This window comes from Bos grunniens, chromosome 13 (genome assembly GCF_055505025.1).
Source record: "Bos grunniens cultivar Pamir isolate PY7600 chromosome 13, Bosgru_T2T1.0, whole genome shotgun sequence".
In the NCBI taxonomy this organism is placed as follows: Eukaryota; Metazoa; Chordata; class Mammalia; order Artiodactyla; family Bovidae; genus Bos; species Bos grunniens.
Window position 1 is genome coordinate 22,927,197 of NC_141177.1, and position 25,125 is coordinate 22,952,321.

Consider the following 25,125-nt stretch of genomic DNA (forward strand, 5'->3'; position numbering starts at 1 on the left):
ACCTATTCTGTGCTGGTCAGATGAATAAAATACGGTTCTGGGTGTTCATTCTAGAAGTTTTTACCTCCTACTCAGACCCCTCCTACTCCCCCCTGCCCCCAGTGAAGGCCAGCACACTGTCTGAGCCAGGATGTGGACATCATTACAACAGGTGGAGGGCATCTTTGCAGCTCACAGTCTAGACTCCAGGCTCCAGGATTTTTGAAAGTGTTAGTCACTCAGTCATGTCCAACTCTTTGGGACCCCATAGACTGTAGCCCTTTCTGTCCTCTGTCCATGGGATTCTCCAGGCAAGAATACTGGAGTGGGTTGTCATTTCCTCCTCCAGGAATCTTCCCAACCTAGGGATCAAACCCGGGTCTCCCATATTATAGGAATATTCTTTACTGTCTCAGCCACCAAGAGTTGGGGGATGTCATTTGGAGGGAGACAGAGGGGAAGGGCTTATTCTAGACCCTAGAAAGGAACAGCCATTCTGTTCCTGGGTGCCAAGGCTCAAGAGTTGACCCCAGCCTCTGTGAGCAGAGAGGTGAGATAATGTGAGTGCTTTCCTGCTCTGCATCAGCTCATGAATCATGAAGGCTTTCCCTCCCTGGGAGTAAGAAGGAGTCAGGCAGAGCCACTGACCAGAGGAAACAGCAAGCTGAGCTGAGCTGGACCCCAGGAGAGCGCGGGGCCCACCCAGACCAGGACCAAGTGCTTGCTCTCACCAGCTCCTCCAACCTCCCTCTCTTGCCAGGGCCTGTCTTGACCTTGGTGAACCGTAGAGGCCTGTTGTGGAGCAAAGCAGACCACTCTCTTGGTGCACAGGTACGAACTACTAAGCCCCAGGCTATAACCAGTCTACCTAGTCTTGTTTTATAAACTTGAATTGGTCGCCAGTATTTTTAAATTGAAGATGCTACATTAAAATCTAGATGTCCAACTTCTCTTGAAAAACACTGAAGCTTGGTAATCTGGGTCCTCATTTCCACGTGGCAGGTCCAGATCACATGATGTTCCCGATCCAGCTCTCCGCAGTCCTTCACCCCTAGCGCTTGTCGCACCACACTCCCAGTGCCCTCGCACCATTCTTTTGGCATTGAGTACTAAGAAATGTTAATGAAACGTTTCTTTCCCCGTGGCTGTATCAAAAAAGTGAGGACAAGAGGGAAGTGGGAACTGCATGGGCCGCATCTTTCACTTGGCCCACTCCATCTGCACCAAGGCGGGCAGCGGGTTTATGTCTGCTGCAGCCAAATTGGGGGGGGGGGCGGTCAGGAGGGCAAATGAGATGGTGCAGGGCTGTCCTCGGGTTCTACCTTCCAGCACCATACATCACATGCCAGAGGGTGAAGAACCTAAGATGGGCAGGCTCACAAGTGCTCCCCACTGCTGTCAAATGGAGGCACCACCCTCTCCCAAGGAGTCACCGCAAATAGGGCCCTGGCATGAACTCTCTGGGGCAGACTTGAAACCAAACCCACAGGCTTTGGACTCAAGCCATCTACCTGAGGAAGCAGCAGGAGGTCCCAGATGTACTTGTGTGACGCAGTTTTTCTCTTCAGGGCCAGTGGAAGCACACTGCTCAGATAAAGACCAGCTGCTGATGTGGGCAGGAAGTGGTGAATGGGCCCCACAGCCTGTGTCAGAGTAACACATGTCTTCTTCTAGTGTCTGGGCCTGCCATGAAGGCCACTCACTTAAAAAGCAGGAAGCTGGAGGCAAGCCCACAGCCTTGCCAGCTCACAAAGGCTGCTTGACAAATTCCAACCGTATGTTAAGTCTGGAGAAAAGGGCCTTTGAGAACTGGAAAAAAAGCAGCAGGATACACCAGCAGCAAACACGGAGGGGACGGTAGGGCAAAAGGAAGAACGCAAGCCAGGCTGGGCCTCAGGTGCCACCATCTGGTAGTTGTATTTGGCAGAAGCTTCTGGCCTGTTCTTCCTTCCAATCACCACTTAATCCAGGGATGAGCTCCCGGGGCCCAAGCGCAAGGCTGAATTAAGGTGTTTATTGACCCATATATGTTCACGGAAATGAAATAAAAATACTTGTACAACTTCAGTTTGTAAGACGTTTTCACAAACGTCAGTTCATTAAACCAGCCATGGTGGGATGAGACTATCTCTCTTTTACTGTCACTGACAATGAGTTTGAGAGATGTAGTGCCTCGGAGAAGCTCACATTGCCAACGAGAGACACATTTGCCATCGTGTCACCAGTCGCTCTCTCCAAACTGAGTTTTGGTCATGGCCCATCCTCACCCTACAAATTGCCTACAGAGGGAGTCCCAGTTGCTTTCCACAGATCTCAAAACTCTCCTCCGCCTGAGCCCCAAGTACACTTCCACTGACAATGCACACTCCCATCTCTGTACAAAACACCCACACCTTTTATTCAGCTGTTATTTTTAGTTTTCCCTTCAGCCTTGTGTGTTGTGCAGTACTTTCTGATATCACGCTTCCCCAATTCTCCAATGTCAACTAGGTGTCCAGTAATTCAATCCAGTTCTGACACTAACTACCTGGGAAGTTAGCATCAGATGCCACAAGTTAAAGGGCTCAGTCCCACAAGGCTGTCCCATTTCAGATCCAGTAGCAAATGTGGTGCCCAGACCACCTACACTTCTGCCTGGTCAACTACAAGTTCACTAGTTTCCACAAAACCCTCTCAGGTTCAGTAATTCGCTGGAAGCGTTCACAGAACTCAAGAAAACACTTCACTTACATGTACTGATTTCCTGTAAAGGACACAACTCAGTAACAGCCAAGTAAAAGAGATGCATAGGGCAAGGAATGGCGGGAGGGCTGCAGTATTCCCAAGCCGTCTCGGGCCATGTGATCCTCCCAGCACTTTGATGTATTCAGCAACCCAGCAGCTCTCTGAATCTCTGAACCAAGAGTTTCTGCAGCACTCAATGTCCAGCCTCCCCTCCCCTCCCAGGAGGTCACTGGTGAGGCTCAAAATTCCCACTATGTAAATTGGTACAGCCACTATGGAGAACAGTATGGAGGTTACTAAAAAACTAAAATGATCCTGCAATCCCACCTGTGTATATGACCAGGGGAAAAACAGGATCTGAAAGGAAATACACACCCCAGCATTCATTGCAGCACTGTTTACAACAGCCTAGACATGGATGCTACCTGAATGCCCATCGACAGGAATGGATAAAGAAGACGTGGTACATGTACACAGTGGAATATTTCTCATTAAAATAAATGAAATAATGCCATTTGCAAAAACATGGATGGACCTAGTCACACTGAGTGAAGCAATTCACACAAAGGAGGAGAAATATGACATTCCTCATATGTAGAATCTTAAAAAAATGATATGAATAAACTTACTTAGAAAACAGAAACATACAGACTTCATGAACCAGTTTATGGTTGCCAGGGTGGAGGGGTGGGGAGGGCGGAAGGGATAGATACTGAGTTTGGGGTGAACAGGTACACACTGCTGTATTTAAAATGGATAACCAAGGCCCTACTGTATAGCACATAGAATTCTGCTCAATGTTTTGTGGCAGGCTGGATGGGAGGAGTGTTTAGGGGAGAATGGGTACATGTATATGTATGGATGAGTCCCTTCATTCTTCACCTGAAACTACCACGTTGTTTGCTAATCAGCTATACTCCAATACAAAATAAAGTTAAAATAATTCCCCACCATATAATCTTTCTGGTGTTCTGTCCCATCCTGAGGCTATTGAGGGGTCCAACCTTAACTCACCTCAATATCAACCCAGTTGGAATCAAAAGGAAATCATTATGAACAACAAAAGACACCCCTATCACTCAGAAAATTCTAAGGCTTTTAGGGGAACTGGTGACAAAACCCAAATATTTATTTCACCACACATACCTTTCCTTCAGTTTTCCATTTATCAAATTTCTCTTTACATTTAATCAACTATGAAACTGCCACTGAAAATGCATTGCTCCTTCAATGCAGCTCTCTGGGGAGCTCCCAGAGGCAGGGCGGTGTCCTGGCCAGCCCTGTATCCTCCATGAGTCAAATCAAAGGACAGCATGGGTAGCTGGCCTATGGTGGCAGGACACAGTCAGAGAGCCAAGTGATGCCTGCTCAGCCTTCAGCCCCTCGTCTCCCTCTGGGGCTAAGGAAACAGTAAACCCAGACAAGTGAGTTCTTGCCTCAGGTGAAAGAGAAACTGTTTCAAGTTCTCCAGGTAAGTCAAAGCCAACCAAGAGTCCACGGCCTAAGGCACAGCTCCAGGTCAGGGGTGGAAGGACGGAGCATCCAGATGTCCAAACCCAGAGCCGCTCCAACAACGAAGAATGACAAGAGGGGTCAGTAACCACATACGGCTGTTTATTTCATACAGGGCTCTGTACAAAATATTTACACATATTCTTTACAGAATAGTAAACCACCTGAAGGTAAAAACACTTTCTTCTCATTGGCAGGGGCTAATCCTCATGTCAGCAAAGCTATAAATCCTAAGAACTTTCTCCTTTCTAGGCCACAACAGAAGCAAATGCCACCTGCTTTCCTGGAATCCAAAAAACCGTGGCCTTGGGACTCTGATCACATGCACCTCCCCGCTACCTCTTCCCCATCACTTCCCTTCAGTATTTACAGACAGACCCGAGAGTTTGTGGCAGGAGGGGCCGATGCTGTCCACTTGCAAAGGTGATAAGACAAACCTGCTATAGAAGACTGGGAACACCTGTCACATCATCTAGATCTTGGAAAAATTCCCGCTGTCTTGATAAATCTACCTCTTTCTAGATTAACCCATCCATATCATGCTAACCCCAGATGGGACTCCTGCTATGGAGAACGATCTGTTGTTTTTGGTTGTAAAGTGCTTAGTGTAACTCATGTAAGTAGATGCCTCTCCTAACCACTCTGCACACCGTGAGAACATGGGGAGGATGTGGAGGTCTGGTGTGGTGGGAGGAAGTGCTTCTGGCACGTTTAAGAAAATACTTGCCAAGAGAGAACAGTGCCCCAGACAGACCAGGAAAAGAAAAGTACATGGCTGCTTCTTACCATACACCCCAGTTCTTCAAAGCAGCAAAAGGCACTTTTTTCCAAGCCACAGTTAATCTAAAACAAACCTAGGTTTGCTTACACGAAAAGCTGTATCAGAAGAACTGAATATGCATCGTGTTCCCTAAGGCCTGGAGAGTCCCTAGGAAGCCTGGAGCAGCGGGGCTGGCTGTCCTAGGCTCCCACCACATGCTTCAGGCTGCAGTTCGTCCCTTTCTGGGTGCTGACAAGTTCCCAGTGACATTTCCAACCAGAAAGGAGAGACCAGCAGCTGAAGAGATAGGTCAAATGCAAAAAACAAAGCCAAGGTGATGACTGGATGCTGATCTGGGGGTAGAAGGGGGACTGAAGGAAAACATGAAGGAAGGAAGGGAAGCTAGGGAAGCTAGACAGGAAGTGGGCACTGTGAAAGTGTGGGGCTGTTTACAAACAGCAACTCTGGCGGAAGTGAAATGTTAAACGCTTAAGTAGAAAGGAAACCTCAGGGTTTTAGAAGCTCATCGTTCGGATGAGAACTATTTTTTTTTCCATGAAGGAACTATTATTTTAAAAGTGATGGTACTTTACATATTGGATGTGTGTAATTCTAAAAATAGTAGTAAATGTACATTTTTATAACCACTATGTGCCTTGTGGAAGAGTAACAAGAAAAAAAAGGGGGGGGGCAGGCAAAAACTGGCCTATGTGAGGGGTCCTAATACTTAACATTCCTTCCTGTCTGACTGGCAATGCCCAAGTGATTTCTAGGCTGAAAATAGGTAGGATTTACCTACTAACCTAGTTCACATGTTTCTCTAAGATTTCTGACCAGCTTGGAGCTATTCTTAAAAGGGGCCAATCTTGCTCCCAGGCCAGCCTCCTCTGCCCCTTCCCCTTCATTTCAAGGTCTGACTAAAGCAGCAGCTACATCCTTCTTTGTTAAGCTGAAGCAGACAGACTGGAGGAGCCGCCAGGAGGGCATTCAGTGGTCCAGTTTACTTACTATGAGCAGCCAAGACACTCCCCAGTGACCAGGCCCAGAGGGTTCCAACGGCACCCAGGAGCTGCAGAGACCCATTTCCTTCAGCAAAAGAGGAGACAGCGGGGAGCTCACTCAGGCCACAAGGGAGAAGAGTTCTGTGCTCAGGCCCCCGAGTGCCCAGCGTCACGCAGGCTCTGCTATTGGCCTCTGAAGCAAAGGCATCCATGGACAGGAGGGAAAGGGTGCAGGAATAGAAAACCCTTGACTGAAACCCTTTTAATAAAGGAAATTCCACCCCCTCCCATCTGTCCATGGAAGGGTGAGACTGTGACGTCATGTAAGAGGAAGTATCTTCTCTGGCATTTAGGGAAACAGCTGCAGCTGAAACTTTGGGGCCCACTCCAAGGCACTTTTCACCACGGCTAGGGCGGCCGCTCCAAGCGCCACTGTCAGCCCCATCACCGCCAGCTTCACAAAGCGGTTGGTCCTTGGTTTGGTCAGGACATCTTTTGTTCGCTCATCAGGCCGCAGAAGTCCCCGAAACCGCTGCCGCAGTACCATGTCAGGCCTCTGCTGTGCTGACGCCAGCTCAAAGTCTTTGAACGTAGAGGCAGCCGTTCTGCAGAGGGGAAGGAGACAGAAGGGAATGGGATGAAAGAAGAAGGGGGAAAAAAATGGACTAAATAGTCTGAGGGCAGAGCCACCCACTGCTCAGAAAACTCTTCTTGATCAAGACCCATGAAGTCCCAAGTGGGGATTCTGTTGGCATAAGCGGATCTCTGGAAAAACCACTCCCAGCCCTGTCCCTACCAGACACAATCTTCCATCACTTTTGCTAACAAACACCCCTGCACAACCAGTGCCTCAGCACCACTCACTTCTCGGCTTGCGGCTGGGCAGCTGCCTCTCGAGCAAGTTCGGACGGGGGAAACTGAACAAAGAGGTCTCCTGCTCTACTGATCAGTGTCTCATAGGGCAGGTCCTGAGGGATCTGGGACAACAGGTGGTGGACCGAGGCCATGTCGCAGTCACAATCCAGGACTTCCTGCTCTCGATACAACACGATCTGTGGGGAGCAAGGCCTTGCGTCAGAGACCAGAACATACAGCAGCTTGGCCACTTCATTTCATTCTCCTTAGAGGTAATATAAATTGGTACCAAACAGGGCTCACCCAAAATGTTCAGCAAATTCCTGTACTATCTGGGAAGTGATGCTATACTTATCTGAGTGCTTTTCCCAATGGGCTAGCACTTCCTGCTAGAGGCAAACTTCCACACCATGACAGGAAAGGCTGACAAAGGAAGGAGGTTTTTTAGGAGGAAGGAAAGGAGAGATTACTGGAGATACCTACAGCTCTAGCACAGAAGAAATGGTTCAAAACAGTAGAAAGAATGGTCTTGCTCCCTTTAAAACACAATGAAGAACACCCCCTCCACCCTCACGTCTGATAGTTCAGGCCCCTCTAATAACTGGAAGCCCTCATCCCTGACTAAAAGCCATTTCAACTTTCCATCATAATATCATGCCTCTTCTTAAACCCACTTGGCCATTTGCACTAGCTCCAGGAGCTGTCAACACAAACCCTGATAATTCACAATGCACATGAGCATTTTAAAGGTTCAGAAGAATCGAACAGTAAAAAAAAACTAACAACTTTGTTTAACCAGCATTTCCCAAACTTATTTTTATACATAATATTTTTGACTCCCATGACTCTCCCAGTAACATTCCAAGAACAGTGTCCAGGACACCAGCCCAGGAAGTGCGGTCTTTTGTATCTTTCCATAATCACCAGGTTTCCTTTTAGGGAAGATGATCAAGCTGGACTGGGAGACACACGCCAAACTGCTGGCTCATGGTCTGTACCTACCACAGCTGCAAAGTAAATGGGCATCAGCGGGTGGCAGGCCAGGAAGAAGTCGTATAACCGCACGACGTGCCTGAAGTCAGACAGGACGTGCCCGAACCAGGTGATAAGCCAGCTGAGCGCAAAGATGGTCCCCACCTCGGCACTAGGAGCAAGGGAGTCCAGATATTAGGTTCCCTGCTGAGTCATCCTGTCCCTCTCCCTGGGCCTTCTTTGTCCTCAGTGCTGTATGAAGAAAGTAACTGGGGAACATGCTTTCTGGAAAATTCAGCTGCTGATAAATTCAGTATCTTCTCCTCACAAAATATTACAGAAAGTCCTTGCAACATACTCCACATCATGGCACTAATACCACAGTAGGGTCCTGGTTGGCCTTATCTCCTTGGGTGCTCTCATCATGGCCAAGAAATGTCAACTCCAGGAACAAGAATCAGCTGTTTTCAGAGAACTACACCATTTTCCTTCTGGGAAAGTCACACCCTTTTGGGGGGCACAGGCAACTATTCTTAGGCTTGAAAACATAACTGTATTAATTGTATAGTTAACATGAGATGACTGAAATACCTTAAGACACAGGTGTTTTTTTTTTTTTTTTTTTAAGAGAGGCAGGTATTGGCCAAGGACACACTTCCAACTAAACAGAAGAGAAAAATCATACAAGAATTGCAAAGAAATATTTCTTTTCCTTGGTGTATGGTAAATAAAACAAGCTACAGATGGGGTAGGGTCCTATAGGACTCTGTACTTCCGTTGTAGCAATAACCTCAAAGTTGGTATGCTTAGCTCGCCCACCTCTCTCCACTAAATGTAAACTCTTTAAGGGCATGGGCTGTGACATCTCCTGCATTCCTGGAAGAGCACAGCACACAAAAGTGTTCTAAGACTGTGCACAGAACTGAATTATCTAGATTGCTGGTGACTGGAAAGGACAACTCAGAAGAACCTAACACTAATCAACATAAGATGATGATGCAACTGAGCTAGACTTGTGAGGAATAAACAAAGGAGCAAGCTGAAGAGGGGTGTCTGTGTGTGCGCGTGCACGTGTACACGTAAATGTAGACACATATATACCTCTGCATGAAGTCATGGAGTTCTGGATTCACCTGGTCAATGATGGGCATCAGATAGTTTAATATATGCTTGGTGTTGTCCATTGTTGGGTCCATGAAATCCCTAGAAGACATTTCAATGAGCTTGGTCAGACCAAACATTTGGATCAGGGTTGGGGGGCAGTTGGGATTGGGGTTCAACCCACTGAAAACACCAACTAGAAAGCGGGCTGAGGAGTTATCGCTGGGGGGGAGCTGTCTTCTGCCCTTTTGCGCAGGTACCTGAGATGGTGGGTAGACAGCTTCTCTACTAGGGATGTTGCCAGCCTCTCGCCGAGCACCAGCAGAAACGTGACCACGATGTCGTGGTAGCCCTGGTAGTAGTGCAGCTGCGGGTTGCGCTCCAGGATGAGGAGGATGATGTCGATCAGCTCTTCCTGCAGCCCTTCTCTCTGTTCTTCTGGCATGCCTGGGAGAGGGTAGTGGGGGGGAGACGCACTTGAACAAGGCAAGCAGTCTAGTAACATGGAGGTAAGGAAGACGGTAAGCTGTGGATATGCAGACAAACTGTTTAATAAAGTAAAACAACTTGGCAACACATTCATGATCCATATACTGTTGATAGCCGCCTGGCCATGTAGGAAAGAACCACAGACTTGGAAACCTTACAGTTGGGGAACCCAGCCAACAACACCATCTTAACCAAGTCAGCACAGGGAGTGATGCCAGCAGGGGAACCACTGGACAGCATGTGCCTCTTGATGTGCTGGGGGGAAAAGAACTCAATATTGCTTCAGTGGAATTCCTATCAAGAGTGCATCACCTGAATCTTGCAAGGAGAAAATAAAAACTGAGGGGGACTTTATAAAGTAACAGGCCTGTCATAAAATACAAAAGAACAAGTCCAGACTAAAGGAAGCTGAAGAGATATGAAGAATGAATGGAAAATGCACTTTTCTCTATAAGGAACATTATTGGAATAAATGGCAATATCTGAATAAAATCTGTAGATTAGACAGTAGTATTTTTTGTTACTGATTTTAAGTGTGACTATGTAAAAAAGAATTGTGTTTTTAAAAAACACACAGTGAAATATTTAGGGATAAGGGGGTACCATATATGTAATTTATTCTTAATAGCTCAGAGGAAAAAAATGTGTGTATGTATGATGAAGGAGAGAGAGAAAACAAAACTAAAGCAAATCTAGTCAAAGGTTGTTGTATAAAGAAATCTGGGAAAAAGCTACCTGGGGAATTCTGTGTCCTATTTTTGCAGCCTTTTTGTAGGTGTTCAGTTCAGTTCAGTTCAGTCGCTCAGTCATGTCCAACTCTTTGCGACCCCATGAATCGCAGCATGCCAGGCCTCCCTGTCCATCACCAACTCCTGGAGTTCACCCAGACTCACGTCCATCGAGTCAGTGATGCCATCCAGCCATCTCATCCTCTGTCGTCCCCTTCTCCTCCTGCCCCCAATCCCTCCCAGCATCAGGGTCTTTTCCAATGAGTCAACTCTTCGCATGAGGTGGCCAAAGTACTGGAGTTTCAGCTTCAGCATCATTCCTTCCAAAGAAATCCCAGGGCTGATCTCCTTCAGAATGGACTGGATGGATCTCCTTGCAGTCCAAGGGACTCTCAAGAGTCTTCTCCAACACCACAGTTCAAAAGCATCAATTCTTCGGTGCTCAGCCTTCTTCACAGTCCAACTCTCACATCCATACATGACCACTGGAAAAACCATAGCCTTGACTAGACGAACCTTTGTTGGCAAGGTAATGTCTCTGCTTTTGAATATGCTATCTAGGTTGGTCATAACTTTCCTTCCTAGGAGTAAGTGTCTTTTAATTTCATGGCTGCAGTCACCATCTGCAGTGATTTTGGAGCCCGAAAAAATAAAGTCTGACGCTGTTTCCACTATTTCTGCATCTATTTCCCATGAAGTGATGGGACCGGATGCCATGATCTTCGTTTTCTGAATGTTGAGCTTTAAGCCAACTTTTTTACTCTCCACTTTCACTTTCATCAAGAGGCTTTTTAGTTCCTCTTCACTTTCTGCCATAAGGGTGGTGCCAAAACAAAAAATGTATGAGATGTGTGCTCCCCTCAGAATCAAACTAAATATCATAGGAAGTACTAATCTTGACCCAAAGATGCAGGTGGAAACAGAGGAGCTGGTCTCGGGAGCTCTTTCAGTGCAGGCACCTAGTCTGGCAGCGGTCAGCGTGGTCCCTCAGCTCTTCTGGCTCTTACTATAAAAATGTCAACCCTTGACACACGTGCGCACCCATGGTGGATTCATGTTGATGTATGGCAAAACCAATACAATATTGTAAAGTAATTAGCCTCCAATTAAAAAAAAAAAAAAAAGTCAACCCTTGGCCTCACGACCTGTTTTAGGAGGATGGCACACAACACAGCTTTCCTACACCATTAGGTTTTCCAGTCAAAAGCAGATCTTGTGAGAGAAAACAGCTAATGCAAGGGCCCAGACTGAACTTAAATACAGGTTTTTAGGCGACAGTGACGCTCATCTCTCATGCACTTTTACCCATCCCTTCTCTAAAAACATACGGTAGAAGATAAAGAAGAAAATGGGAGTAAACCAAGTACTGTGGTCAGGTAAAGTAACGAAGCAGTGAGAGAAAAAAGTAAGCCTTCTTTAAATTTTCAGTATAAAAGTGGTCAGCTAAGTTCAGAAGAACATGAATGTAAAAAGAATATGAAACCACATGGACAGTTCTGTCTGGAAGAAGAATATCCTGGACTGGTATCACATAAACGGAAGAGGGATAAAGGGCTCAGAAGGAAAACAGGTTACACCCAGAGAAAAATGTGAGATGCGTCTGTCCTATGTAGTCTCCTCAAGACCAGAGGAACAGGAAAAGGGGACTGGATCACAGGTATGTGTGTTTATCAAAACCCAGATGGCAAGCTACTGGCTACACAAGAATTACAAGAGCCTTTCTGGGAACCATGATTGTAAACAGGAGGGATGCCCTCTAACAGACAAAATCCAATGCCAGAGCATGGGCTCAGAAGAGTGAGGCAATGGGTTTTGAGACTCTTGTTCCCTCTAGCAACTCTCCTCTCTTCAATTCAAGGACTTAGAGGTGGAGTTGCGAAAGGAAGGGAAACAGATGAGGTCTGCTACCCAGTTCCCTTCATTGTGAAAGTGGAGACAATTGTCATTCTTAGTATTTCTGGGAATGGACAGACAATTTTAGTAACAGACTCTTTAAAAATGTGGTGATTGGCCTTCATTCTAGTCCAAGGCCCCGGTATATGTATATGCAAGATTGTCTGTTGTTGTTTAGTCTCTAAGTCATGCCCAACTCTTTTGTGACTCCATGGCCTGTAGCCCTCCAGGCTCCTCTCTCCATGGGATTTCCCAGGCAAGAATACTGGAGTGGGCTACCATTTCCTCCTCTAAGGGATCTTCTAGATCTACTGAACCTGAGTCTCTTGCAATGGCAGGTGGATTCTTTACCACTGAGCCACCAGGGAAGCCCACAGGCAACATACCGCTACTTATAAATGAAGGTATTAACAGTTCCTGTTAGTGACCACTTCCAAACCAATCTGCTCTTTAAAGTCAGACTGATAGCTCTAGAAATCCCTATAAAGTCTCTTCTGTAGCTCTAACGGGCAGGGGGAAAACCCTCTTCTCTCATTTACCACCTCTAAGCCAAGAGAAATTATTTTGGGCTCAGTGTTCTTGCCTGGAGAATCCCAGCGACGGCAGAGCCTGGTGGGCTGCCGCCTATGGGGTCGCAGACAGTCAGACACGACTGAAGTGACTTAGCAGCAGCAGCAGCAGGCCTTCACAGTGGGGGTTCTGAATGGACTGAGTCAATGAGAGAATGACTCAGCAGACTGGGAGCACGACGGATCCCTAAGGAGGAAGGGTCCTGGATGTGGCCATGTTCTGTGCTAGGATGTAAAGGTCTCGGGACAAGCAAGCCCAACAGAGTAATGTATCTGCAAACGGACTGAAGCCAAACCTACCAAACCTCCCCCTCCCGCCCCAAAGACCACCAGTGTGTCTCACCAGGCGGGAACCGCCGTAAAGACCGCCGGACGTCCAGGAGCACTTGTTGGTAGTCCTTGCTTATCTGTCGTAGGTTTTTCCCTATTGGAGGAGAAGAAACATGTTATTGTAGGAATGTCTGGGAACCAACAGCAGGAGCAAGACATCCTGGCATGACACAAAAGGCCTGGAAGACATACTCAAGGCTTTTTCCTGAAGTGGACATGACTCAAGATACAACATTTGGAGAGGAATCCCTGGTTTAGTTCCAAACATGCTGTTTTATGCAAGTCATGATGACCGTGAGAGGAGGGAAGATACACTATCCAAGAGCAGCGGAAAAGTTAGGAGGCCAGCACCCATTATGCGTTACTGGGAATCACTCTGAATTTCAAAGTTCACATCTGTAAAATGGGGATTATTCCCTTCCATGTGTACCTCTCAGATTACTGTTAAGCATCAAGTAAGATCATGAATGTGGAAACCACAGACCGCTGGAAAAACTCTAACATCTATAAAGTGTAGGAAGATTGAGCGGTTCAGAAAGGAGTATTAAGATAAATGTACATGGAGAAGAACCTAAGCTCTCTTAGCCCTGAAATTCTAAAACTAAGACACTGGTAACAGGAGATAGTACTTGTGTTCAGTTGCTAAGCCCAACTGAAAGCAAGGAGGCAGACTCCAGCTGTTATATATATAACAAGTATACATCTCCTTCATAATGGAAATCAAAACTTACCAGAGGAGCCTGTAGAATACAGACTTCATCTTAAAAAGATATGAGAAATTTGGAATTTGACAGAACACCATCTCAGGATTTAGAGTGTGAATATGGCAATGCCTATTCCTTCCAACAAAAGATCACTGCTCTGAGGCCGCCCAGTTCCAAAGACAATAACAAGTGGCAACTTAAAACATCTACTTGGCCACACCATGACACTGTAAACTTTTTATTGGCAGTGGCTGTTTTAATCATCTCTGGTACCTAGCGCACATTAGGAGCACAACTGTGTGTGCATGCTCAGTCACTAAGTCGTGTCCTGCTCCTTACATCGCCAAATGAAAGAAAGAATCCCCAACACCTGGACTTTTGCCAAACATAGTAGGAAAGCAATAAATGTAGACTCAACGAATGACAAAGTGGATTCACTGTTTTCTGTACTTTCTTTTGTATTCTGCACTGCAGTCTAAAAAATTCTTTTTTTCACTACATAGGCCTTGTAGATAAAGTTAAGTACAGTTAGTTGTCCCTTGGTATTTGAGGGGGATTGGTTCCAGGACCCCCAAGGATAGCAAAATCCACTGATGCTCAAGTCCCAAATATTAAACAGTTTAACATTTGCACATCCTCTAGTATACTTCAATCACCTCTAGATTACTTTCAAACCTGATAGAATGTAAATGCTATGTAAATAGCTGCCAGAGCACAACAAATTCAAGTTTTGCTTTTTGGAAATTTCTGGAGGTTCCCGCCTGCCAGAATATATGTGCCAGGTGGAATGTAGGATCCTAGTTTCCTGACCAGGGACTGAACCCATGCTGCTGGCACTGGGTGTGTGGAGTCTTAACCACAGGACCTCTGCAAAGTCCTTCCAGAGTACTTCTGATACATGGCTGGTTGAATCCTTGAACTTGGAGGGCTGACTGTAACAGCTTTTCACAGAATTACAGAATTTTAGAATTCAAAATAGTCTTAGTATTTCCCTATAAAAAGTCTTTTTTGTTGTTGTTTTTAAGGACTATAAGAGGCATTATATCTCTGTAGAACCCCATGTTTCTCAAATGTCCATCTGTATCAAAATTATGTAGGATTCTTGCTAAAATAGATTCCTGCAAACTTACTTCTAGGTGAATATAAACTGGAACATGCATTTTGTGTTGTGGCTGCACTGTGTGGCTTGCGGGATATTAGTTCCTGGATCAGGAATGGAACCTCGGCCCTTGGCAGTGAAAGCATGGAGTCCTAACCACTTTACCATCAGGGAATTCCCAGAATATGTATTTTTAATAAACTCCCCTAACTAGCCAATAATCGCTCCCTCCTTACCTAATAAAAGCTCATTCCATTTTTAATTGAAATTTTATTTCGCAGTTTGGTCTTATTTTCACAGTAGGCCCAAGCATATCCTAAAACGTTTCAGGTGTTTACATGTCTACTCTTGGTTTGAAATTAGCATAAAAATTAAAGACCCTGAAATTCTTTTTTCCCTGCCTCCTAGACAAACTCCCATCACAGCACTTCTTCCCCTAACTACCTGATATAGGAGGTGGATCATTGGTGTTGACATTGAGGAGCTTGGGCCACACTTTCCGCCTGATCTCATCAGTCAGGAGCCCTCCTTCACTGATAGCCATGCGTCTAAGGGCAGCCACATCAGTGGGCTCACTGTTCAGAGCCTGGTAGATCTCTGCCACTTTCTTTTTCCTTTTGGCATTAAAGTCTGCAAAACAGAATGGAAAAGGGCATTAGGCACATATTTACCGTGTGTACATTTTCTGTTCAGGGCTCAATCTCCTTAACTTGGTCTGAAGTAAGGTAGGTATATTTAAAATCAATTTACTGATGAGCACGGGGTTCCCAAGTGGTGCCAGTGGTAAAGAACCTGCTTGCCAAAGCAAGAGACGTAGGAGACATGGGTTTGATCTGTGGGTTGGGAAGATCCCCTGCAGAAGGAAATGGCAACCCACTCTAGCACTCTTTTCTGAAAAATCCCATGGACAGAGCCTACAGTTCACAGTCTAGAAGGCTACAGTCCACAGGATCTCAAAGACACGACTGAAGCAACTTAGTATGCACACACACACACTGATTAGTATATATAGTGTGTGAAACACTAAGGAGACATACCATATAAGTAACAAAGAAAAAGGAATTATAGTAAATGCTCAGTACATTTAGGCATATCTAATAGCCACCATTTATGTTTTCCTACTGTGGTGTTGGAGAAGACTCTTGAGAGTCCCCTGGACTCCAAGGAGATCCAACCAGTCCATTCTGAAGGAGATCAGCCCTGGGATTTCTTTGGAAGGAATGATGCTAAAGCTGAAACTCCAGTACTTTGGCCACCTCATGCGAAGAGTTAACTCATTGGAAAAGACCCTGATGCTGGGAGAGACTGGGGGCAGGAGGAGAAGGGGAAGACAGAGGATGAGATGGCTGGATGGCATCACTGACTTGATGGACGTGAGTCTGAGTGAACTCCGGGAGTTGGTGATGGACAGGGAGGCCTGGCATGCTGCGATTCATGGGGTCACAAAGAGTCAGACACGACTGATCGACTGATCTGATCTGATGTTTTCCTAAAGAATGCTGTGCTTCATTAATGCTAAACTTCACAGAGCATTGTTGTTAAGTCAACTCTGCGACCCTATGGACTGCAACACGCCAGGCCTCCCTGTTCCTCACTATCTCCTAGAGTTTGCCTAAGTTCATATCCATTGAATCAATGATGCAATCCAACCATCTCATCCTCTGCCGCCCTCTTCTTTTGCCTTCAAACTTTCCCAACAGCAGAGTCTTTTCCAATGAGTCAGCTGTTTGCATCAGGTGGCCAAAGTATTGGAGCTTCAGCTTCAGCATCAGTACTTCCAATGAGTATGCAGGGTTGATTTTCCTTTGGATTGACTGGTTTGATCTCCTTGCTGTACCTGGGAGCTCAAGAGTCTTCTCTAGCACCATTAGAGAAAGCATCAATTCTTCAGTACTCAGTCTTCTCTATGGTTCAACTCTCACATCCATACATGACCACATCTCTCTTAATATAATACATTTTCTCTGTTATTTACTGAGGAAAAATGTACATGCATGTCACCAAAATTCAGTATTACATTTTTAAACAAAACCACATGTGAAAAAAGCCTCTGGTTACATGCTAATACAATTGGAAAACATCAGAATCCCATGGAGGTATTTTCAAAAGCAGAATGTCAAAGGGCATACTTGGGACTCCAGTGTGGCTAGTGGTAAAAGGGGCATGCTACTGGTTCTCAAGAGCCACACTAATCACTGGTAATCAAAAAGGAATGTATTACGCATCTTACATCCTCATGTGGTAGTTTGTTATTTATACACAGGCATTTTGCTGTGTTTAAATTACTTTTTTAGGAGACTGAGAGTTTGTGGTTAATGTGCATCATATTATAATTGGCTCTGTTTAAAATAATGGGGTAACAGGCTCTCAGAATTTTCATGCAGAATGTTTACTTCTAGGAACAGCAAACACAAGAAAAGTTAAAACTCTTCAACCCACTGAAGAGATGTCACATAGCAGTGCATTGTAATCGTCCGAAAAAAGGTATGTGCAGACACCAACAGCTCAGACAGCTGTGGGTCAGGCAAATCTGAGAAAGCATTATGGAAAAGTGAAATTTAAAAAGAAAGGGGAGGATTCAGAGAGGCGAGGAGACGACCAGAAAGGCTTGGAGACAGAAACACAAGCCCTTTCACTTAACAGTAAATGAAGTCATTAGGAAGTATTTATGTAGCATATACGAGGGGCAGGGCATTAATGTTAATATAAAGTAGAAGATAACACTGGAAGGTAGGTCAGGCCTTAGAAAGGACTAACATCAGAATGTAAGTGAGGTTTTTAGGACAGACACTAAGCAGCTTTCCTCAGTTATGTTCTATTCTGAGGCAACAGTATACAAACTGTTTCCACGACAAAGCTGCATATTGTTAACACAAATGAAAGGTGTAACCTTTCATTAATCCAGTAACCCTGGTTACCTATCTATGAGCTGTGACATAAACTTTATAAACTCAGGCACCGACTGTTTTGAAGTTCCATGCAATTGGAGATGCAGATAGGACAGGATGCTTTTTCACCCAGGTAAACCTGTTCTCCTGGCTAGACTGTTGTTTTCCCTGGTGACCTAGTAGGTGAATCTGCTCCAGGCAGTCTGAGAGATTTCTAGTTTACATCTATAGTTCCGGCATAACTAATTGTTCATAGCAAACCCCTCCTCCCATCTGCACTCCCAGAAATGTCCCAGGTTGATGCTAAATTCAATGGTTACTCTATCTAGAAATCAGGAAAAACCAAGTCCCAATTCCCAATCAATCAGCACAGCACCAACTATAATAAAATGTTTATTTACTTACAAGGTGCTTCAAGCTCTTGGCTTGGACATGTCATACCATCCATCCATGCACCTACCTGTGCATTAATGTATCCATTCATTTATCAACCTGTCATTTAATGAGCAACTACTCATAGTAAAGCACCAGGCTGTGCTGTGTTGTGCTTAGTCCCTCAGTCGTGTCCGACTCTTTGTGACCCTACAGACTGTAGCTTGCCAGGCTCCTCAGTCCGTGGGGATTCTCCAGGCAGGAATACTGCAGTGGGTTGCCACGCCCTCCTCCAGGGGATCTTCCTAACCCAGGGATCGAATCCAGGTCTCCCGCATTGCAGGCGGTTTCTTTACCGTCTGAGCCACCAGGGAAGATCATGAATACTGGAGTGGATAGCCTATCCCTTCTCTAGGGGATCTCCTCGACCCAGGAATTGAACTGGGATTCCCTGCATTGCAGGTAGATTCTTTACTGCTGAGCCACCTGGGAAGTCCATATAACAACACAGGCTGAGACAAAATACGAGCAGGAATTGAATTTCTAGCAAAGAAGAAAATAAGATTAAAAAAGTTTTTTAAAACTTAGAGTGTTCTTGTACTTTGTACTTTCTACACATCACAAATTAAGAACACTTAAATGGTAATACTAAATATTTTTTGAGGTATCTGATATTTAGAAACCTTATTAATCTATTTGGTAAGAGTTTGGAAATTTTCCCTCAACATTTTTTTGACATATATCCACCTTGCCCATCTTTCCACTTAAGCTATTTATTCAGCAATCTGGAGGAAAGGAAAACCGAAAGTGTCAGTCTCTCAGTTGTGTTCAAGTCTTCACAACCCCACGGGCTGTAGCCTGCCAGCCTCCTCTGTTCACAGGATTTCCCAAGCAAGAATACAGCAGTGAATTGCCATTTCCTTCTCCAGGGGGAAAGGAAAACCACTGCTTAGGTCTTAGGGGAGTTAACACTGTTTGCAATCAAGTGGATTTGCAGTGTGTGTTAGTCGTTCAGTTGTGTCCAACTTTTTGCAACCCCATGGATTGTAGCCCAACAGGTCCCTCTGCCCATGGGATTCTCCAGGCAAGAATACTGGAGTGGGTAGCCAGTCCCTTCTCTGATCTTCCTGACTAGGGATCAAACCTGCATCTCCTGCATTGCAGGCAGGTTCTTCACCGTCAATTTTAACTATTTCTGAACCCAAATCATTGCTCCAATACTTATTTCTCTCAAAACTCTGTTTGGGTTCTATTTAAATCCTGCATTTCAAAATTTACTGCTGTCATCCTGATCCTGATGCCCTGTGGAAATTCAATACACATGGGCAGAATAGAATAAATAATTTAACTTAGCTACTGTTCCTCTGGAAAAACTGGCCTTTAGTAAATGGCATTATTTCCCCATATTACTATTAAGAATATCCTCATTATAGGGACTTCCCTGGTGGTCCAGTGGCTAAGAATCCATCTTCCAATGAGGGGACACGGGTTTGACCCCTGGTCAGGGAACTATGATCCCACATGTCATGGGGCAACTAAGCCTGTGTGCTGCAACCAGAGAAGCCTGCATGCCACAATGAAGAACTTGTGCTGCAATTAAGACGTGAGGCTGTCAAATAAATAAATAAAATTTAAAATTAAAAAAATAAAAGACAATACTCATTATATAACTCTAAATAGATTTATAGGCACTTTGGCCTTTTTCTAAATCTACTGGTGATTCCCAGGGTAGAAAGCTGCTCAACTGCAGATTTTAGCTGTTGTCTGTTCAGACCCCAACATCACCTTTCTCAATCCCATATTTAAGTGATCAAATGTTAGTGGAAGATGAAGAAGGCACTCCTGTGTGTGCCACACACACAAACAAATATTTCATTGCACTTAATGTACAGGTTTTGATTGTGACATTAAAAAGGTAGGAGAAAACAGAAAAAAACTTAAATGATCTGGAGAAGTATAAATTACATAGTGGTAAGGTCAACTGTGAGACTACACAATGAGGGAGAAAAAGTTAAGCGGAGTCTTAACCAATTAATCTACACATACCCTCTTTGCTGCAGAAGAAGAAAAAGCATGGAAAAAGGTTAAAATAACTTTCTTCCTCCAGGGGATCTTCCCAATCCAGGGACTGAATCTGAATCTCCTGTGTCTCCTACATTGGCAGGTGGATTCTTCACCAACTGTGCCACCTGGGAAACCCAATGTCTAACTATCTATTTTAAGATAAATTTTACATATGGATTTTGGGGTAGGACACATTTCTGGACTTGAGAATGCTTTATTTGGCTTTGGGATAAAAGCCTACATTTCATCTGCTGATTGTATACATGTAATTCAAATCCCCTTGAATCCTTTCATCTCCAGTTTTGCTCTGCTTATATGAGATGTACTATATATTCCAAAGCTGGTATCTTCCAAACTCCTTTATAGTAAAAGGTCTTGGCTTTCACAACCACAACAGAATGAAATGACTATCCTACAACTGGCTGCAAAATATATAAGACACTGCTATAAATAAATCCCTGCTGTCTGAAAAGTAATTCATTCAACTGAGGAAAAAGGAATGATATTGGCACTACCTGACCAGCTCTCCATTAAAATGATCATTTAAGTAAGGGGCACTGAAAAAGAAGTTCTTAACAATTCTGATAAGGATGACTGAGTCTGTTATTGTCTCAAATCTCTCCCTACTCTGGCTATGGAACTCAAGTAAAGATTTCTGTTTCCTCAGAGCAACACGTATCTTCAAAAGCATCTGGCTTGGGAAACAATATACAGTTAAGGACAATGGCAAAAAATGAGCACTAGCTACGCTTCCTCCAAAAGTTTTTCCACGCCAGCAAAATACATATCAGTGATTTAGATCAGGTAAATGAGCTACACACTTAATATGCATCTTATGTGCAAGAATGAAATTCCATACTGATTATTTGGTTTAAGCTTGCATATCAAGAAAGCTTTACAGACTTTAAACAGAAGTTAAAATTAGCAATGCATTGTTGCTGTTGTTTAGTTGCTTCAGTCATGTCTGAGTCTTCCGCGACCTGTGGACTGTAGCTCCCTAGGCTCCACGGTCCGTGGGATTTCCCAGGCAAGAATACTGGAGTCGGTTGACATTTCTTTCTCCAGGGAATCTTCCCCACCCAGGGATCGAACCTTGTCTCTGGCATTCCAGGTATATATTCTATACCACTGAGCCACCAGGGAAGCTCCCTTAGGGCTTAATCAAAACGATGGAAGAGCTAGTCAGATAGAGAGCCTCCCAGATAGACAGACACGCCCAGCTCCACTCCTTGAACTCCTAATGTTGATGCTAGAAATTAACTTAAAATTTTATGCTAACAAAAAGAGAGAATTACAGTGGGAGAGGAAAACCTAACCTTATTCTGATAAAGTTTAAGTGTTAGTTGCTCAGTCATGTCCAACTCTTTGTAACCCCACAGACCCTCCAGGGTCTTCTGTCCATGGAATTCTCCAGGCAAGAATACTGGAGTGGGTTGCCATCCCCTTCTCCAGGGGATCTTCCCAACCTAGGGATCCAACTTGAGTCTCCCGCATTACAAGTGTATTTTTTTACCATTTGAGCCACCAGGAAAGCCCTATTCTGAATAAGGTTCCCATCAAAGATAAACAAAAAAGAAACTGTTTTTGGAGGTCCCAATTAGTTTCAACAAACAGTACCCAAATTAGCGTTGATTCAGCAACTACCTGAAAAATAAAGACAAGTACATATGAAGAATGACTGCTCTACCCACTCCCCCAAATGGAGAAAAACAGAGTAAACCAATCCCATCATAACGTCTACAAAGGAGAGTTAACAGTATTAGTAACCTCTCCAATTTTCCAATATGATGAAAATCAAAACAAGAAAATCAAAACACCAAAAAAAAAAATAAATAAAACTCCTCTCATTTCTAAATTCCTCCATTTATCCAGAGAAGCAAAATTCAGGACACTAGAGGATAAAGTCTCGCAACCTAGGCACAGTTGCACTCCAACAGGTCACAAGACCCATATACCACTTGGGGCAATGACCATTATGCCATGAGAACAGATGTCATACAAACACCAGGAGAGGGTTACAAGGCCAAAGGGCCCAGAGGAGTAATATGAGGCGTGAGCTTCATTTCCATAGAGGATTAGAAGAGGAGAAAAAGGCAATAACAAAATGAACTCAGAGAAACAAAACTTGGGTTGCACTGGTGGTTGGTTCTGCTATGCGAATCATCCATCACAGGATGGAAAACTGGGAAAGTTACCTTACTCTTTCCCAGAGGGCAAAGAGATTATTTCACCTGGTACAGAGTAAACGTTAATAATTTTAACTGTCATGTATTTACCAGTAGGTAAAACATATTTGAAAACATAGTGCACGATGAAACTGTTTCATGGAAATGAGTTTAAGGCAGTATAAAAAATAACTTTCTTTTTACACAATTCAATAATATTAAAATAGGCGGAATAGGACGGGGACAGAGAATAGATTGGCAGTTGCCAGGAGCTGTGGAGAATGGGGCCTGCAGAGGGATGGTCTCTCTTTCTGGCATTAAAAATGCTGTGGAATTAGAGACAGTGCGATGGTTGCCCCACCTTGCAAAAATTACTAACAATCACAGAACTGTACACTTTAAAGGGTTAATTTCACAGTAATTAAAAGAAATACGTGTCCAGCGCGTCAATCCAGACCTCGACGACCGATGAATGAAGTTTGGAAAACTGGCCTGACCACTAGGGAGGCGGCCCCGGGAGCCTGCGGACGTGGCCGGACAGTCTCGGCCGGGAGCGAAGCTTGGCCTCGGGTCTCAAGGAAGAGATGGGACGTGGGGCCCCCGCCGTCCTTCCCACTAGGGGGCTCGGGTCTGCCGCCAGTGTTCCTCCGGTTCCCTCAGCATCCGCTGACCGCCCCCTCCGCCCAAACTGCAGGCTCTCTTCCCCTTCAGACGTGACCCAGGCCTTCAGTCTCTTCCTTTTTCGCTGTCCCGACCCTGGCCGGCGGCCCTGGGCACACCCCGCGCGGTCGTCCCGGGCCCCCCTGCCTGCGGCCCCCGCCTCCGGCAGCTGCCCCCTGCCCCCCGGGCCGCCCCTATCCCTCAGGCCGTCCTCGCAGGCCGCTCCTCGGCGCCCTGGCCGGCTTCCGTACCTCCCTTTTCCGCGCCGCCGTCCCAGCGGCCGGAGGTGGGGCCGTCACCCCGGGCACTCCGGAGGGCCATGTCCCGGGGGCCCGGGCTCGAGCCCGAGCCCCGGATGGTGGCGGAGCCGACAGAAGACGCGGCTTCGGCCGCAGGTTCCAGCGCCTGCTCCGTGGAGCGAACTCGGCTTGGTCAGCCCGCGGCGCGCAGGCCTCCCCGCGCCGCCCCGCCCCGCGCCGTCACGTGACCACCCGCTACGCCGCGCGGGCGGCGGCGGAGCCGCGGCTGTCACCCGCGCTGGTGCGCAGGCGCCCTGAACGGCGAGAGAAGAGTGCGGGGACTCTGCCCCGGAGAGTTTGTTCCAACTGAACTTATAGAGCGTAGCAGTCTTGAAGCGATGTGTTCAGGAGCAGATTTTTATCATTTCTTTCGGTTTTCTTTATCTGTAAAATGATATGGATGATTATAGAAGTACTGCACTCAGAATAGTTCTTGGGAAAGTGTTTAAAACACCGTCAAGAACATAGAGACTACTGGTGGCACTAGTCTCTTCCCTGGTGGCTCAGAGGTTAAAGTGCTACCCGCAATGCAGGAGACTTGGGTTGGATCCCTGGGTCGGGAAGATCCCCTGGAGAAGGAAATAGCAACCCACTCCAGTATTCTTGCCTGGAGAATCCCATGGACGGAGGAGCCTGGTGGGCTACAGTACAAGGGGTCGCAAAGATTCGGACACGACTGAGCGACTTCACTTTACTTTCTTTCAGCGACTTCACTTTACTTTCTTTCACTGGTGGCGCTAGTGGTAAAAGAACCTGCCTGCCAATGCAGGAGACGTAGGAGCCGGGTTGGATCCCTGGGTGTCATGTCCATCCTGTGCAATCCAGCATCACGGTCCACCAATCATATTTTAAGTCCTTTTTAAAAAGGTCCTCTGAGTAGGTTTCAGGAGCAGTAAAGACTGAAGTTTTTCCCCATGGAAAAGAAATGTAAAAAAGCAAAATGGCTGTCTGAGGAGGCCTTACAAATAGCTGTGAAAAGAAGAGAAGCAAAAAGCAAAGGAGAAAAGGAAAGATATAAGCATCTGAATGCAGAGTTCCAAAGAAGAGCAAGGAGAGATAAAGCCTCCCTCAGAGATCAATGCAAAGAAATAGAGGAAAACAACAGAATGGGAAAGACTAGAGATCTCTTCAAGAAAATTATTGATACCAAGGGAACATTTCCTGCAAAAATGGGCTTGATAAAGGACAGGAATGGTATGGACCTAACAGAAGCAGAAGATATTAGGAAGAGGTGGCAAGAATACACAGAGGAACTGTACAAAAAAGAGCTTCACGACCAAGATAATCACGATGGTGGGATCACTCACCTATAGCCAGACATCCTGGAATGTGAAGTCAAGTGGGCCTTAGAAAGTATCACTATGAACAAAGCTAGTGGAGGTGATGGAATTCCAGTTGAGCTATTCCAAATCCTGAAAGATGCTGTGAAAGTGCTGCACTCAATATGCCAGAAATTTTTAAATACTCAGCAGTGGCCACAAGACTGGAAAAGGTCAGTTTTCATTCCAATCCCAGAGAAAGGCAATGCCAAAGAATGCGCAAACTACCGCACAATTGCACTCATCTCACACACTAGTAAAGTAATGCTCAAAATTCTCCAAGCCAGGCTTCAGCAATACGTGAACTGCGAACTTCCAGATGTTCAAGCTGGTTTTAGAAAAGGCAGAGGAACCAGAGACCAAATTGCCAACATTTGCTGGATCATGGAAAAACAAGAGAGTTCCAGAAAAACACCTATTTCTGCTTTATTGACTATGCCAAAGGCTTTGACTGTGTGGATCACAATAAACTGTGGAAAATTCTGATAGATGGGAATACCAGACCACCTGACCTGCCTCTTGAGAAACCTATATGCAGGTCAGGAAGCAACAGTTAGAACTGGACATGGAACAACAGACTGGTTCCAAATAGGAAAAGGAGTACGTCAAGGCTGTATGTTGTCACCCTGCTTATTTAACTTA

At 45.4% G+C, this 25,125-nt stretch overlaps 1 protein-coding gene and 1 long non-coding RNA gene across 4 annotated transcripts; one reads left to right on the forward strand and one right to left on the reverse strand.

Moving 5' to 3' along the window:
* The first annotated feature begins 238 nt into the window (after positions 1-238).
* LOC147360469 (uncharacterized) lies at positions 239-2,046 on the forward strand. 2 transcript variants are annotated; one of them, XR_015139187.1, is made up of 2 exons: positions 239-810; positions 1,309-2,046. It is a non-coding gene; the product is annotated as an uncharacterized LOC147360469 (long non-coding RNA). The 2 variants fall into 2 exon arrangements; XR_015139186.1 differs by having other exon boundaries at positions 691-810; positions 982-2,046.
* Positions 2,047-4,296: 2,250 nt separating this feature from the next.
* Positions 4,297-23,290, reverse strand: TBC1D20 (TBC1 domain family member 20). Of its 2 annotated transcripts, none has more exons than XM_086332622.1 (8): positions 23,117-23,290; positions 15,161-15,346; positions 12,927-13,007; positions 9,165-9,351; positions 8,905-9,006; positions 7,834-7,975; positions 6,841-7,028; positions 4,297-6,581 (listed from the first exon to the last, which is right to left on the reverse strand). In XM_086332622.1, exons 1-8 carry the CDS (start codon positions 23,184-23,186, stop codon positions 6,326-6,328), a joined length of 1,212 nt encoding a protein of 403 aa, XP_086188748.1. In that variant the 5' UTR covers positions 23,187-23,290; the 3' UTR covers positions 4,297-6,325. The 2 variants fall into 2 exon arrangements, with proteins under 2 accessions (XP_086188748.1, XP_086188749.1); XM_086332623.1 differs by lacking the exon at positions 23,117-23,290 and adding an exon at positions 22,663-23,094.
* Positions 23,291-25,125: the final 1,835 nt, after the last annotated feature.